This window comes from Pteropus vampyrus, unplaced genomic scaffold, assembly GCF_000151845.1.
Source record: "Pteropus vampyrus isolate Shadow unplaced genomic scaffold, Pvam_2.0 Scaffold13, whole genome shotgun sequence".
NCBI classification, from domain to species: Eukaryota; Metazoa; Chordata; class Mammalia; order Chiroptera; family Pteropodidae; genus Pteropus; species Pteropus vampyrus.
In genome coordinates, this window is record NW_011888794.1 from 7,602,131 (window position 1) to 7,620,249 (window position 18,119).

General features: G+C 33.9%; 1 protein-coding gene across 1 annotated transcript in view; it reads left to right on the forward strand.

The window, feature by feature from the left end:
- DIAPH3 (diaphanous related formin 3) overlaps positions 1 to 18,119 on the forward strand; it is a 445,967-nt gene that overhangs the window by 303,100 nt on the left and 124,748 nt on the right. Inside the window, exon 24 of the mRNA XM_011381028.2 lies at positions 16,110 to 16,245. Within this exon, the coding sequence (XP_011379330.1) occupies positions 16,110 to 16,245 (136 nt within the window). The remainder of the gene's footprint in view (positions 1 to 16,109; positions 16,246 to 18,119) is intronic.

Sequence of the window (18,119 nt, forward strand, 5' to 3'; positions counted from 1 at the left end):
ATATATAAAATAATACCCAATATATATTGAGAATTTTCTGTGAACCAGTTTTCCAAATGCTTCACATATATTATCTCAATTAGTCTTCATAATCATACTACATCTTTTCACCATTACCATCTATCTCTTTGCGGCAAATGAAGAAACTTAGGCACATTTGATGGAACAGATCTAGCTCTAGGTCACATAGGCATAAATGGTGGAGCTAGAATTTGAACCTATACAGACTTCCTCCCAGAGCCTGTGCTCTTAAATGCTGCCACCCACATCTGTAGCTTGTGTTTCATTTCACAAATAAGAACAGTGGTTTTGAAGTGTTTCCTAATGAGACCAAGCACAAGTCATTCACAAGTGGTCAAATTGGAATTTGAATCCAGATCTAATTCCAAAACTTTCTGAAACCCGGTAGGCTTGGAGAGTTTGCGGCATTCTGTGGGTAACTTGGCATTTCTGTTGTTAAGTGGTGGGCAGAGGGAGAAACTGTTTAAACGGAGAAAGATTCAAAGAAGGAAGGTAATAGAATGACAGCTACACTCAGTTTATTTCATAGTTCACATGGGTCCTAGAAGTAGCCGCTATCACACACACACACACACACACCGGACACACTGCATTAAATTAAAACTATTACAGCCAAATAGTAAAAAAAATATGGTTTTTTATCTAACTTGGAGAGAAATTTTTTTTTTAGAATGAAAATAAGCATAAAGAAGAGTGAAAGAGAAATGCAGTTTCACACACAGTTTATTCTTCCTTTCTGGTAAATATGGTTATACCGCTTGAACTGTAGACACTATATCTTTAAAAAATACCACAGTGTCAATATCGACGGAAATTATCGACAGACGGCCTGTTTTGTCAGTCTTCTGATCTCTGAGGTTGCCGTTTAATTCCATACTATTCAACTTTGGAATCCACTTTAATTTCCATGAGCCAGAGTGAAACTATTAGCCATAGATGTGGAACGGAAGGTCTGTTCTGGAAAGCCGCATTAACGAGCAAAAAGAATTTTTTTTCTTTTTAAGAAAATACTGTTAAAATACATTTACATTGTTACTTCGTCTACTGGCATTTAGGGATAATCCTCCTCATGAATGAGCAAAATTTGCCATAAAGCAAAGGTCCATTCTGTGTTACATATGAGGAGCTGGGTCACTGTCCTCGTTCCGCACCTGCCTTCCAGTGCGGCAGTTTCTCATGGAGTTCAGGCCACTCTCCTTGCTGTCCCCTATGCCTACAGCACTCCCTCCGTGTTTTCCCGGCTAAGTTAACATACTCACCCTTCTGGTTTCTAGTATAATACATGGCACTTAATAAATAGATAAATTTATTGAGGAACTGATATTTCCGTCCACAATGGGTGACATGCTTTAACAGTTAACACATACAGTGCCAGCTAATTGCCAGGCACTCTATGCGTTCATTTAATCCTTGCGAACAATAAGACGCGGTGTGTGTACTGTTGTTATTCCCATTTTGCAGATAAGGAAACTGAGGCATAAAGAGGTTGTGACTTGCCCGTTGTTAGCTAGCGAGTGACAGCTGAGATGCTGACCCGGGGAGACTGCAGAGTCTGTCATATATGACCGAACTCTATTAACTTCTGTTAAACATAGGAGTTACATTTCATAGATTAACAGGACTAACTTGAAACCTAACTCCTCCCCCCCTAAAAAAAAAGTACTCACTTTTATTTTTAATAGTAATTTATTTTGTGAATAATTTATCCAAAAACATTTGTTTTAGGATTGCCCCAGATTTTAAACGTAGGCAATTAAAGACTGGCTCACCGTTCTTCAAAGCCCCTGGCTATACTTTTGACTAATTCATACAACACTCTCTCACCAGCATTACTAGGTTGGATCACACAACTAATTTGCAGAGATATAGCTGTTCTCTCTCTCTCTCTCTGCCTTTTTACCATAGCTAAAGAAGGAATATATTGTTCTAGTCTGCTGCCTCAAGCCATGTAGATAAACGGGGGTGTGTGGGTGGGTGGAGGGGGAGTTTCATGACCTTGTCCCTTCCTCAGAGGCAGCACTGTTCATTGTGACAGCAGTTCAGCTCCTTCCCTGGGTGGGGTCTCAGCTGGGAATTGATTTGCTGTTGCCTCTGTTGTGTTAATCTACCATAGCTCTATGCTCCTCGGGACTGGTTTCTCTTCAGAACCATTGATCAACTTCCAAGAACTAGAGAGTAAGTTTATACTGATTCTACTTAGTTTTATTTCTACCACCATCTTCAGCAGGACAAAACCAATAACACTGATAGTGTCCTTCTTGCTAGACCCTGTGCTACGTGCTTTCCATGTGTTTCATGTAGTCTTCACACCGTTTTTGCGAGGTACAGAACATTACCCACGTGTGAACCGCGCATGGAGGACCTCACGGCCTTTGCAGAATTGGTAGGGGCTAGAGTTTGGATGGAGGCCTCCCAGGCTCCAAAGCCTGGACATTTTTTTAAAAACATTCCCGATACACTGCTGTTCAGAGCATGTGTAAGAAAAGTCAAATGTAATTTTTTAAGTGTTTTTTTTTTTTTTTCCGATGACTTACTAGAGGGAATTGGCACAAGGCATATTTATTTCCTCCCTCCTTGTTATATTAACTTTGCATTTACATTGATGGATTCATGTTGAAAGAGTGTTTGCAGGTCTCTTTTTATTTCAAAGCATAAAAGCTCTTTTAATATTAGAGGCCTGTTAATGGCAGAGGTGAGGGTTAAGATAAAGGGTAGAGAGTCAGCACCTTTCTGTCAATAGATTTTTATTTCCTGTAGGACCAACTTCAAACTGGAGGTAGTAGGTGGAACTATTTGACCTCACACTGTAGGCCGAGTAACCTGGTGGCCCGCCAGACACCGAGCTTCACCAAGCGAAGTTCATGCCTTTAGTTATATGGTGCTGCATAACCATAATCATCGTTTTCCACTTGTGACTGGTTTTAGGTATTACCGATGTTCCTGTTACTAATAGAGATTTCATGCTTCTGCAGGGCGCTTGGAGCTCACTATGGAAGTTTTGTTGGATCTTGCTACAAGCCCCCGTCTTACTTTTTCTTAGCCAACCGCTATAGCAAGTTCATGCTTGTCTTTTGAGTATAAACCTAATATTGTGTCTCTCATTGGTCACTGTGGCCTCGAAGCATAACGTGTGGCCTGGTCTCTCTTCCCATTCGTATTCATACTGGAGAATTTTGTTTAAACTGCTTTTACTCACAGAGGCCTGAATGCATGGTTTTTTCTTTAACACTCTCACTTCTTTTGCTGCGATGCTTTTTTTTTTTTTAATCATCGAGGGTTCTTTGGCTGTTCTCTTTCTTTAATGAGAACTATCAACTGTGCAATAGCATCCTTAACTCCTTACACTAATCTCATCTGACACCTTATTTATTTTGCTTCACCATCTAATCTTAGAGAAATACTTCCAAATATTTTCTCCTCTTAGGACTCCTTTGTTATTTGTCCCTTTTAGATAACATGTTTCGAAACAATTTTTCTACCAAATTATGCTTCTTAAGAATGTCATTTTTCCGTTTTAATTAGACATATGTAACTGCTATGTAGACCTCTTGAGTTTCTAATTTCACACATTCCACTATAGAATTGATGTGATTATATTCAAAGAAGTCAGACATTTTGGTTCATGTAGCTTTTCTTTTCTTTTTTTTTTTCTGAGTACATGCACCTTTTCTATTAGGATTTGAAAGTACCAAGGAAGATCACAGGGCATCTTTATTTAGAGTTCCTGAGACCCTGCGTGTCTGGACACCTAACTCTACAATCGAAGGCAGCCCCTGCCTTAAAAAGGGATTACTGTCGCACACACAAAAAGTGGAAGCCTTGTATTGTCTTTTTTTGTCCCCAGGTTTAGATGTATAAAAGTGCTAAACTTTGCAGTTATTATTTTCTAATTGTAAAGCGCAGTCTGTTCCTCCTTCAGCTTTGTTGTCCAGATATATGCCTCCCTTCTGAATTCTGTGATGACAAAGAGAAAGGATTCTTATTTCTTCACATCTTAAGAGATTTATGAATTCCACCTACGAGAAGCCTCGTCCTCTTTGTTTGTTTTTAACAGTGATGTTTTGCTGTGTACCTCATTATCGGGAAGGCAGTAGTGGCTGAGGGTGCAGGCTCTGGCATCAGAAAACCCTGGGTGATATGACTGTGGACAAGTTACTTAACCTTACTGAGCCTCAGCATGTGTTTCTTAGGGATGTTACATTTTGAAGATCAAAAGACATAAGATACACATACCCTCAAAACAAGTTAGCTATCTACAAAGAATAGAAGCATAGTAATTCTCACCTTTCCCAACTCATTATAACAAGAACGATATTGTAAGTATTTTATCCCTTTTTTATTTTCTGCTTCCATATAGAATACTTTGAACCAAATAGCTACCTATTTTTCATTGATAGTTCTGTCTTTAGATTATTTCTAAAAATTTGTTCGAGTTATGTTTCATCCAATTAAAGATTTGTCATTCATGCTATTTGCAGACTTTAAGTTGATTTTTGGTCCGTACAGTTAAAATAATAACCGTGTAGTGAACAAATGTGAAATCAATTATAACTCATTTGATCTTGCTGCATGTGTTGATCAAATACAATTTATTCTTCTACTGAATACTCAGACTAACGCAGTGATTTGCCAAACAAAAATGAATTCATTTAATGAGAGGGTATTTTTAGTGTAATTTTTTTTTTTCCATTCAGAGGACAGCCAGAACAAAACTCATTTTGCCAAATCATTTAAATATACAAATCTGATGCTCGTCAACTCTAAATGTCATTTCTCATGATTGCTATACAGATAACGAGTGGACTAGCAGGAACTCCAAGGCACTAAGCACTTTCTCTGTGCTCCTTAACTCATTATATATTATCAGAGAAAATAAAATCATGTAGAAGTCCTGTGGTTGGATGTTGAGTCAACTTACGTAATTATAATAGGACATATCTTCTATCCTTGCTTATTTCGGTGGGCTTACAACTTGAAAATTGTCTTCACTGGTACCGTTGTTATTCTGAAATCGTACTTGGAGGTATAAAGCTCCAAACCTAGGACGAATTAATATTCTTCTTATTCTTGGTATCTGTTTAAGGAATTAGATTAATTGCAGGTGCTGAATTTTTGGGGTTTGCAAGCTGGCAAATTAATCCAAATAGGTTTTTCTAATCTTTATTCTTTTTAGGTTTTTCACAACAAAAACACACCTAGACTAATTGGCTTAGTTTTTCTCTTTACTATTAAGATTTATTCTGACTATACGTTGCTCAGTGGGGTAATAAATACATTTGATAGGTTCTATATGATTAAATGACTAGTAATTTGTATTTTCCTTTTACATTTTAAGTATATTGTTTGCTCACTGAAATACTATCACTAAAGGTAAAGACTGGGATATTCTAATACAATAAGGAGAATAACAATTGATGATGGAGAGAAAAATTAAATAATTAATACATAATCATACGTATATTAATCCATGTAATTGAAAAGATAACACTAAACTAGGATGCCACAAACAAAAATGAATAAAATGACATATTCCTTGCATATCAAATATACTGGTCTTCTGTGTTGTCATCGAGAGGGGGTTGGGCATGCTATTCGTTTAAGGCTACTTTTTAGTGTTATGTTTAAAACATTACGAGGTTCACATGGAATATTTAGAGGCTTTAGTTGGATGTTTTCCTTGAAGAAATGATTAGCAGTAGCTCAAAAAAAAAATGCTGTCCTATTACCAGGCTTACCTTAAAGTACTATTCTGCATGGCTGCCATCTTGTGCTTACCTTTGCCTTTATTTAGTCTCACAGTTGGAAGTAAAAAGAATATTTTTATAGTATATCACTTCAGAACACAAGGGGAGAGAATGCATTTAATGGGAAAGCAAGTTCTACTTTGGAAAAACCTTAATTATGAACATCTCATACTTTATTAAAGAAGCTATTGACTAGATTGAAATAGGTCATTTGTTTGAGAAGTATACAAAGTGAAGGACTTGCAAGCAAACTCATAGCATAGTGATGACGGGTCAGTAATGTTAAGTCTCTGATGGGCTAGTAAGTAATTTGTTGTTTCATCTGAGACTGACTTTACAATAAAGAGCAAGTTGGAGGTAAAACAGTTTAATCATCATCACCTGCACATCCTTTGGGACATTCTCAAAGGATAGTGTCCCATTTTCATAAGTTTTATGGTCATAAAAAGTTTAACTAATAACACTTTGTACTGAATGTTAAGATGATAAATTGTTTGTGCTAGTGTATAGTATATCATGATCTTCTATTCTCATTGATAGCATTTTTTATTGGATGTGGTAATATCAGAGAAATTAATTTGATTAATTTTTATGTTATCTAGATTTCTTCCTAAAGCATCTAGCCTGTAATTATTGCAAATAGGGGTTTCTAAGAATAAACGTCTTTTTTTTTTAATGAGGTAGTTGGAATCCATTGTTTATTTTTTACATGCAGAGGGAAATTTTATATTTAGTTACAAAAGAAAATAATTTTGATGGAAAACTGACAAATAGATCACATATTTTTACATTCTTAAAGACTTTCGTGACTGGTATTATTTAAAAAATATTTTCTTTCATGTTCCAATATAGGAATGTGTATAGGAGTACAGGAATGCATGTTTAAGGATTTTAAAAATATTTTCTATTTCTTCCTGAAAATGTCTCATCAGGACATTCTAGAAAGCAGTCATTTAGGATGGTTGGGTGTAGCCTCTTCTCAAGGTTAAGTAACTCCTAGAAAAGCATTTAGTGGGAATATGTTGTACTCCTATGTGGTTGTTTACTTTGAGAAAAATTAGCCTATGTTTTTATAGTATCAAACACCCACCACTTTCGAAAGTATGTGGATTTAAATTCAGTTTGTCTAATCTTATTTTAGAGACTTGAGACAAAAATGAATACTTAGGCAAGAAGAAAGATTTTTGACTTTAGTGTAAAGTACTAAAGAGATCCCTGGCTTATGGAGCTTAAATATCCATTAATGTCAAAAGAAATATAACTCTGAACAAGAAGACATTCGTAAGCTTTTTCACCTTATTTTCCATATAATAAAATCTCCACAAGTTTTCTATGTTACAAAAATATACAGGATATTATCATATGTTTAAAAATGTTGAGTAGGATAGATGAAGCTATTTAAATAGGCTAAAACTCAGCAATAGAGGTATGAAGTATGATCAAAAGGTCAGTGTCTGTGGAAATCTTACTTGTGTTTTATACTCATATTTCATTAGAATGTTATAACAAAATAAGACTAATGAATTCTTCAAGTGGGCATATTTAAAATATAAAGTGTTAATCAGGAATGTCTAATTTTAAGCACAAGCAAGATTTTGGGGGAAGAAAACACAGAAAACTAAACCAAGTCTTTTCTAGAATAAAATTTCATAAAGCATATTAGATTTAGAAGTATTAAAAACAATGTTTCTATATATACATGTAAGTTAAATCTTTAGAGATAAATAACTAGACTTGAGGTCAAGAGTACATGTTGCCTTCCATATCTAATTCACCTCTATACCAAGCAATCCAACTGCATTGATTGCATGCTTTGATGGTACTTCCTATTAATTCAGTGTACAATCATATTCTAACATCTTGGAATGGAAAGCATTTATATTCTCATAGGAATTATGAAAATTGGCACTTCTCCAATATAATAGACACAGGTATAATTGATACATGCTAGAAAGTGGGTCTTCCTTGATTTGTGGCTAGATAAATCATTGTGTGTTTGAGGCATTTGATTAATGATATAGTAATAATGAAAATGATGTTATAAATTAGTAATAATATAATTATAATAATTGCTAACATTTATATAGGGCGTACTATGTGTCAGCACTTCTGTACGCTATTTATATGTGTTAATTCATTTAATTCTTACAATATCCCCATAAAGTAGGTACTGTTTTGCCTATTTTACTAGAAGAGAAAACTGAGACAAGTCACACAGCTCTTTAGTGCCAGGTGGAGATTCAGACAAAGACAATACGACTTCAGCTTGCTTTTTCTTAACCATTATACTGTCTTTCTAATATGCAGTGATAAGCTCATACAGATTTAAAAAGAATAATTTCTCAAAGTATTTCAACATACTTACTGTATTTTTTAAAACATTCTTGATTGTCAATTTAACAAACTTTTTTGAGTGCTTGCCTAAGACTGATCTTATATGGCTGTCCAATGTTAAACCATTTACCTTCAGATCCTAAAACACAGATATAAGATACTTAGAAAAATATGTAGTGTATAAGAACTGCTGCCACATGATACAAAAGTATTTAAGAAATAAAGATCTATGCGTTGGTCAGCTTTCTACAAGAACACACTCAAAAGAGTGAATGAAAGGCAGTATTCCAACTGATGGATGAGATTTTCCAGATCAAGAATCTGCAAAATAGGAAGTACAACCTATGCCAGTCAGATAAATAAATCAAATTCATTTGAAAAAAAACATCGTAGTGAAACTGTGGAACACTAAAGATAAAATCTTAAAAGCAGCCAACAAAAAAAGATGTGACCACCAATGCAGCAATGAGATACAATGACTTCTCATCAGCAGAAGTGCAAGCCAAAAAAGAGAGTAAAGATATCTTCAAGTGTTGAGAAATAAAGAGCAAAAGCTCTTTCTAGAACAAGGGCAAAATTATTTGCGAATAAGCAGATAATGAGTGTTTTCCACAAACATCCCGCTGTTAAAGGATTTTCTAAAGCAGACATTAGCAAACTCTTTAAGGGGCCAGATAGTCAAAATTTAAATTTTGCAGACCATACATACAGTCTCTGCTGCAGCTACTCAGCTGTGCCATAGGTGGTATGTAAATGAGTGGGTGTGGCTATGTTTCAAAAACACTTTTTACAAAAGCAGATTGGCCCACCGAGAACTATAATTTGCTGATCCCGGCTCTGCAGGGTGTATTTCAAGAAGCAGCAATTTTTTTTTCCCCAAAAAAAGAAAGGTTCTAGAGACAAGATAGCATACCCACCATGAAACTAAATGTAAAAAAATGAAGTATACAATAAAACAAGGTAGCTTGTTTTGTAGAAGAAAGGAAGCAGAGCTTAACTATCAGATAACACCATTAAATGAATTGAAAAGAGATGTTTGGAATTCAGGTGTTTTATGTTCAAACTCTGTATTGTTCAAAGGGAGAAACAGAGATAAAGATATTAAGAACTTTAGGCCTTGTTAATTTGTGTGATGGAATTACAAGGATGACCAGTAAGAGGATAGACATCTAGAAAAATTCTAAACTTTAAGAGAACAAGTAGAACATGAAAGATGTGCAAAGAAAAAAAAAAAAAACAGGAAACATAAAAGCATGGATAAAGCTGGACAAATAGAAGATATAATGTAAGGTGGTGGAAACAAATATTTTATAAATCACAATTAAAAATTTTAAAGACCATAAAATTTGATAGAGAAAATCTAGCCTTATGCTGTTTGACACCTACCTATAACACAAGGATATAGAAAAGTTTGAAGTAACAATAGTTAATGAACTGCAAGACAAATATTAATCAAAAGAAAGAGGGAAACTATGTTATTTACAGATAAAGTAGACTTAAGGGAATATTACTTCATGATGATAAAAAGCTTAATTCACCAGAATAATACATTCTAAAATTTACATAATGACAAAGCTCCAAAATAAATGTAAAAATTGATAAATTCTAAAAATAAATTGATAGCTGTAGTATTATATTAGCCCTAACTTACTGATAAATCAAACAGGAAAGTATTAAAGATATGGGAACTATAAACAATTCAATTAACGTATTTGATTTGATTAACACAGAACCCAGCTGCAATTAAAGAATACACATTCTTCTCAATCATAAGTGGAATTTTCATCAAATTAATCACATACTAGAGACCATGAAAGACATTTTAGAACACATTAAATAACTTCGGTGTCAAAGAAGAAATCATAGAAGAAAATTTAGACCTGAACAGTATTGAAACTATTCCACATCAGAATTTGAGACGCAGTAATAGTAGTGTTAAAAATTTACATCCTGAGTGCTTCTATTAAATCAGAAAGACAGAATATTAAAGCAAGCATCTGACAAAAGGAATTGTATAATCCTAGATGAAATCAGAGGGAAATGAAGGAATAAAGGAAGGAAAGAATGATGAAAGAGTTAATTTTTTTTTAAAGCCAAAATGTGGTTATTTTGAAAGACAAGTTAATTAGATAAACTTATGAAAGAATTAATCAAGAAAAAAATAATGTTGAGACTATAACAAGGAATATAGTAACAGATACAGAAGACAGCAAAAAGGGAAGAACATACTATAAAAATTTGTGGGCCAGAATTGGAGAGGCTGATGAAATAGGTAAGCTCCGAGGGGAAAAAAATACATACTGAAACTAACTTTAAAAGAAATAGAAAGCTTGAATAAGCCTATACCTAATTTTTAATTTAATGATTTATTTTGAATCTTCCAACAAACTAAATACTTGGCCCAAAAAGTTTTACAGATGAGTTTTACCATATTTTAATGAAATGATTATTCTAAACTAATAGAGTATAAAAAAAAAATGACCAAATGTTCAAAGAAATAAACTCATGTCCAAGTTGAGTTCATCCCAGAATGAAAGTGTGCTTTAATAGTAGAATATTCCTAAATATAATTTACCACTTAAAGAGTTTCGATAGATTGAGAAAAATATTTGCTAAAATTCCACCCTCGATCATGTTTTGAAACAAGACAACAAACTTGTTGAACAAACTGGTTGAATATTTTAGCCCTAAGTAGGCAATTAGGAAAAAGCAGGAGCCCTCTTAACCTAAGAATAGGAATTTAACTCCTAGCTAGTACAGCAAGATAACAAAGAAATGAAAAGTAGAGAAATTGAAAATGAAGAAACTAACCATTCATTATGTTTGTCTATGAATAATACAAAAAGGAACCTACAGGAAAATTATTAGAAATAAGGAATTTTATTAATGGGATATTATATGTATCAATGGAATAAAATATGAATTAGTTACAAAATATGAAGAATCATTTTTCCCAAAGGTAGCAAAATCTGATTTTTGTATATTTTTTATTGTAAAAGTTAGATAAATTTAGAAAAAAATTTTTCATAATCCTGTCTCACTACCACATATAGCATTTTAGTGCATTCCTCATCTTTCTCATATACTTTTATTTACTTTTTAAATTAAATTTATTGAGATGACATTGGTTAATAAAATTAATTAAGTTTCAGCTGTACAATTCAGTAATACATCATCTGTATCTTGCGTTGTGTTCACCACCCAGAGTCAAATCTCCTGTCACCATATATTTGACCTCCTTTACCCTCCTCCCTCCCCCGCTCTGGTAACCACTAAACTGTTGTCTGTTGTGTCTATGGGTTTTTGATTGTTGCTTTCAGTTTATGCCCTACATTTGAGTGAAATCATGGTTCTCAACTTTTTCTGACTTATTTCGCTTAGCCTGATAATCTCAAGATCCATTTGTGTGTCGCCAATAGGATTTCATCTTTTCTCATGGCTGAGTAATATTCCATTGTATATATGTACCACATCTTTTTTATACAATCATCTTTTGAAGGACACTTCAGTTGTTTCCATGTCTTGGCCACTGTGAATAATGATGCATTGAACATAGGGGTGCGTGTATCTTTTTGGATAAATGTTTTCAACTTTTTAGGGTAGATACCCAGAAGAGGGATTGCTGGGTCATGTGGCAATTCTATTCTTAGTTTTTTGAGGAACCTCCATACTGTTTTCCACAGTGACTGCACCAACTTACATTTTCACTGGCAGTGTATGAGGGTTCCTTTTTTTCTCACAACTTCTCCAAAACTTGTTGTTATTTGTCCATTTGATGGTAACCATTCTGACAGGTGTGAGGTGGTATCTCATTGTGATTTTGAGTTGTATTTCCCTTGTAGCTAGGAAGGTTGATCATCTTTTCATATATCTGTTGGTCGTTCTGAAGCTCTCCTTTTATTCATCAACTTTATTTCTGTCCTAGAGAGCAGTGGTTTTCAAACTTTTGACCATAACCCACATTGTAAAATTGTAAAAGGGACCCAGGACTCTTACGTATATGTGTTTTTAGAACAGAAAATCTTCAAAAACAATACTTATCCCTATTGTTTGTGTTATGTTCTAAAATACTCTGTTCTCTTTCACTTAAAGAGTGGCTGTCACTTGTTTCTAGACATTTAAGAACCAACTGATGGGACCTACCATTTTAAAACTCTTACATATATACGCAAGTAGACATGTACAAAATGTTTACATCTGTATTGTTCATCATAGCCAAATATTGGAAACAACACAAATCCACTGATAAGAGAATAAATAATAAAACAATATTATAAGCAATGAAAATGAAGTGCAGTTTATACAAAATATTGATGAATCTTAGAAACAATGTTGAGTGACAAAAGCAAGTCAAAAGAGTTTATAATAATGATAATGCAGTTTTCAAAAAACTCAAAGATAATGTTGATGATAATCACAATTTATGGAGGATTACACTGTGTTAGGCTGTTCTAAATTTCACACACACACACACACACACACACACACACACTCATTTAAATTTCCTGGGTTTTGGTCATGTTGGTTACTCTGAGGGAAAATATGTTGTATAATGCTATACTGTATATTTTAACTAGTTATGACAAATTCTTGTTATTGTGTAGAAAAGAAATTATAGGTAGGAATAATACACACATATTCATTAACATATCTCTCTATATTTTTGTATACATATATTAATATACCTATGTATTTTTACATAGATATTCTAGGATCTACTTCCACCATATAAAGCCCGTGGGCCTTAGGAACTCAGATAATTATTGATTATGCCTTTGAAACAAAGTAAAAAATGCGACTGAAGTTTCGAAACCCGCTGGTCATGGCTGTGACCAGTAAGCCTACATACAGATCTTTCAGACAAGACATATGCCAGCCTATGCCTGAGAGGCTATGCAAACATTCAAAGAATTTTTTCTGGCATCACATAGTCAAACGTGATTGGTGGCAATACAGTTTATTTGCCAATCGAATAAACAGAAAACTAGTCAAGAATAAGATGAATTAAAAAATCAGTTTCTTATAGCTGACTGTATAGCTCACCCTTAACTTTTCCTTTCTGGCTTTGGAATTAGAATTAAAGTAACTAAGAGGCAGTTTATCTAGAATAATTTGGTTCTCTAACTATTCAGCTTTCCTGTTTTATGCTACTTTTACTTTTCAACATTTAGAATAAAAGAAAATCCTAAATTACTATTTGTACTGGAATATTAGTTTTAGACTAAATACCTATTTCTATGCTGTCTGTTGGTATTTTTTCAGTTAAAGTTCTTCTCCTAATAGTTCTAATGTCAGAATAAATTATGTCTTAAACGAGATAGGCTTTTAAATGAAAATCAATAGTGCTTTTTCCATAAAACAAAATAACTTCAAGAATTACTTCAGACCTCATTTTGTAATATAAACATTTTTTAAAGGTCCTGGGAAGTAATTTTAATTTTTTATTACCCAGTGGAATACCAAAAAGGTGTGGCAATTATAGTTGGTAATATGTAGTCTGTTAAATACTCTCATCGAAAGGCATCCAGTCATTAAAGTAGAAAGTCCACATCAGAAAAATGTGTGCTTTAATAAGTTTCATAAATAAACCACATGATGTATTTTGTATCTATCACAGGTGTCTCTTCTTCACTTTCCTCAAGCAAGAAATACAGTTTTGATTTCTGAATATTTTCTTTTTCTCCTCTGCCATCCATTCTTCCTACACCGTCTCCCTTCCACACACATACATGGGTACATATGCACATACACACATACAAATATACACGCTTGTCTTTGAAACCATGCTTATTTTCTTTTATGTCACCTTCTCCTACCTTCCTAACTTACGTTGATTTTTATAGCAGCTGTTGTCTTATAGCTAGCACTTAACATAATATGAAGTCACACGGTAGGAAAAAACAAATGATAGCGAGTTGTCAAATCATCCCTCTGCCTCTTCCTACTTCCCTTATATTGGACCAGTTCTTAACCATTCCATGCTGGAATGGAGAATGCAGAATCTGTTTTGTAAATCGAAGAGTTACACATTAAAGCAGCTATTATTACAGCTGGCATTTCATAGCTTAGCAATAATGTGTTAATATATTTCATGAACCATGAGGAGTTTGAGAATTTACTTTGTTAGCCCGGCACCATTCCATGCATGTTGGCAGAGGACACAAGATCGTGGGGTCAGAGACAAAGAACAGTCGATTACAGCAATAGCAGTAGCCACAGTGAACAATTTTGTAGATTCTTGAGTCCAAATTCCCATAAGGCAATGTTAAGAGGGCCAGGTTTAATTTCTCCAGAGTACACAGTAGTTTATCTTACTAGAGAAAAACCATGAACTTAGGGAACCTAGTCTTTTTAAAGAGATAATAAGACTGCCCAACCTTCTCTCCAGTTTATCATATTGGACATCAAACAAATCCATTTGCTTAAGAGGGAGACACTATCCTTATCCTTCAAGACTGTTCATTATACAAATATCCTTAAAAAGATGGCTCGAAACCAAGGTTCCTGATTAGTACTTATGTCTTAGAGTACTTAGTCTTGTACTGTGCAGCTCGAAAATCTCCAGTTGTTTTCTAGTTCCCTTAAAAGAAAATCCAACTGCCCTATCTTGGCCTAGAAGACCATAAATCCTAAATGAGCAGGACTTAGCAGATCTCTCAGCCACTGTCTACTGGTTGTCTTTCAGTCTCTCAGACCCACCAATGGCCTTTGCATTTGTTCTTCCCCCAGAGCGTCATCTTGCTAGTTCCTTGATATCGAAGGTTCAGTTTGAATCAAATCAGTGAGTGAGGCTTTACTGACCATCTAATGTCAAGTGGCTCCCATGCACGCTGTCACATCACCCTGTGGTTTGTTTTTTCCTAGTGCTGTGTTAAACTTTTTGCTGTTTATGGTCTGTCTTTGCCTCCTGGCCCACCTTATCCCATAATGTAAACTTGGTATAGAGCTATGTGTATACCTCAAGTCATTAATAGTACCGTTTACTACTGAATCTCTCAGTATTTACTGAATGAATGGGTGGATGGATGAATTAATATTCTCTCTGTGCTTTTTATTCCTCTTCTTTTCCCTTGTACTTTTCCTTTTATCGTTTTGGTTAATATTAAACTTAATTGATTCCTAATGAAAAATTTGCACTATCTTTAGGGTTAAAAAATATTACAGCAAAAAAGGAATTAATCCACCCCCAAAATAACATAAGCCATCTACTTGTTTAAGTTTAATTATACACTTTTCTATTTAATGCTATTAGTGATAAACCAGCAGTTAGATAACCTGTTGGATTCATTGGTACTGAGAATACAATCTCCATAGGAGACTATACTCTGATGCCACGCTGTTTGTTGGCACTTAGAAATATCCCATGTTTACCTGCTAATTCCCACTAACGCTATGTAAGAGACATTTCTTGCTTTGTATAAAACTTAGGAAATAAGAAATTAACTGATCACATATCTATTGAGATCTTCTTATGGTTTATATGTTGTTATTCTTTCTAATGATCAGAGGGCCTGCCTTTGAAATAACTATTTCTTTAGTCACCCTCATGATACTTCTCTCTATGTGAGAACAATTGTTAAACGATTGTTTACCATTACAGAATTTCAGCTTTTTTGTTATTTCCTCAAGTATTTTACTTGTATTCAATAGGTTACTTAGCAGAGGAAGTATGGCAGGTTAATATACTTGCTAGATAGATATTCCTTTGGAAATATATATAGAAAGTTTTGATTTGTAAATTAAATGGTTTTTATTTTTAGTTTCTGCCTCCTTCTCTTAGTTGATTCCACTAAGATGCAGGTGCTTTTAACATAACTGTTGTATTTATAGATACGTGACATATTTAGCAAGATTCACATGCTAATCTTTTAAAAGACTATGTTACTAATATAAGGACTAACCATTATCTAAAAGATATTTAATCGCAGTTCTACAGATTAATAATTTCCATTTTCTTTGTAGAATCACTGTGATTAAAATTGATCATTTTTCAAAATCAATTTTTTATAGCAAGCAATAAAGGAAAATGTCAAAAAAAGAGAAGCAGAGGAAAAACAAAAACGTGCCAGAATAGCCAAAGAATTGGCAGAGAAAGAAAGACTTGAACGCCAACAAAAGAAAAAGCGCTTGTTAGAAATGAAGACAGGTGAGTACTATCAAACTTGCTGTTTATACTATGTACACTCAAGATTTATACTGGTTACTTTCTTAGCAGTTTAATATACTTGAGTGAAAAAGGAAGATATGGTTACTTGTTTGTATAGTTAATCCGTAGAGCGATTCAGTTTTCTTTTGGGCTTTCTCTCCTTTAGTTACTAACTAGTAGTGTTTCTATTCTAATAGTCATAGGTGATTTTGGTTCTCTAGCATACTCCTGTATTTCCAGTATATTTACATTTTTTTTTTTAACAATATTTCAACAACTAATCTGTAATCATTTGTGTCAATTAACTATAGGGAACTGTGGGAAGTTCTACAGGCCAAGTAACCTGGTTTCTTTTACAAAATATACTAAGGGAGAAAAAAGTGTTGCTGGGGAAACTTGATGATTAAAAGCAACTTAAGAGACATCAACCAATTGCATTAAATGGAGCTTAAGTATATTCCAGTCCAAACAAATATAGAAAAAAGCAGCCTGAAGATTTCGAATACTTTTCTTCTAGACATGACAATGATGTTGTGGATATGTGTTAAAGTATTTTTTAGAGACTCATGCTGAAATATTATAGGTGAAAGAATGCAACGTTTGGTATATCAGTCAAAGTAGTCAGCACGACTGCAAAGTAGATGGGCATAAAAGTAAAACAAGATTGGCGATAAGTACTAATTGCTAAAGTTGAGTGATGGGTACTTGGAGGGAAGACTGTTTTTACTACACTATTTTCTCTCCTTTTATGTATTTAAAAACTTTTCTTTAGTTAAAAGCTCTTGGAAAAATTAAAAGGAAAAAATAGCAAAATCACAGTTTTACAGAGAGATATATATATGTATTTTCCAAAGCTAAAAGATACCACAAACTTAGGAACAGCAAAAGAATTAAGTAAATTGTAGTTATATTTCACCCCTGAAAATTCTGGCTCCTAGCCACTAAGGATTACAGAAGGCTTTAATTAAAATCCATCAACTTCACTGCTAAATTACCGTAGTTTATAATTCAGGGCTGCAGATTCACCTGAGGTTTCCCCAGGGGCAGACAGAGATGCCTTCTTGCCTTCTTTGCATTCATTTTTACAGACATATTTTATCTTTAATAAAGCAAACCGAGTACCTTAAAATATCGCACGTTTCTTCCAGGGGAAAAGATCATCTAAGTACGATCTCTTTTTATAAGAGTACACTTGAAATTCAGGAAGTCTTCTCATAAATATCTTAAAGTGTAAACAAAAATGGAGATCAGAAAGGTTTAGCGTTGATTTTTAACATGTGCTTCTGAAAGTCATTTAAAAACCATTACTGCCTAGTTTACCAAACATTCTGGTGTTGGAACATTAGCTCACTTAGTGTTGGGTAAAGTGTCATCTAGATGAGTTACTTGATTGCAGATTGGCGGTATTGTTTGTTGTGCGTTTTGCCCCAGGTTCTATCACACAGAGCCTCTCAGCAATTTTCTGTTCTATCAGTCTAGAAAGTTATAATCTGTTAGGAAGCAAAGATTTTCATGAAACTTCAAATCCAAAGTAACCTTAATTATAGTTTTATTTAACATTATATTTCTCCTGAAGGAAAGTTCCAATTTTAAAAATTAATGTTTTTTATTTTTTCTAATTTTATTTAATTTTCCAATTTAAATATAACACTTTTACGTCCGTCATAGAAAACACCTACAAAGTAATAGGTAGATCTAAAGACCATCACCCATAATCCTCCTATCTAAAGAATCACCATTAATATTTTGGCGCTTTTTTCTTTCAGTTTTAAGTTTTTCTGTTTTTTAATAATAGCCATATGATCCTAGTTTAGTATCTTGCTTTATTTTGCTGAACTTTGTTTCATGTTGTGCTTAACTTGTAGTTAATTCTT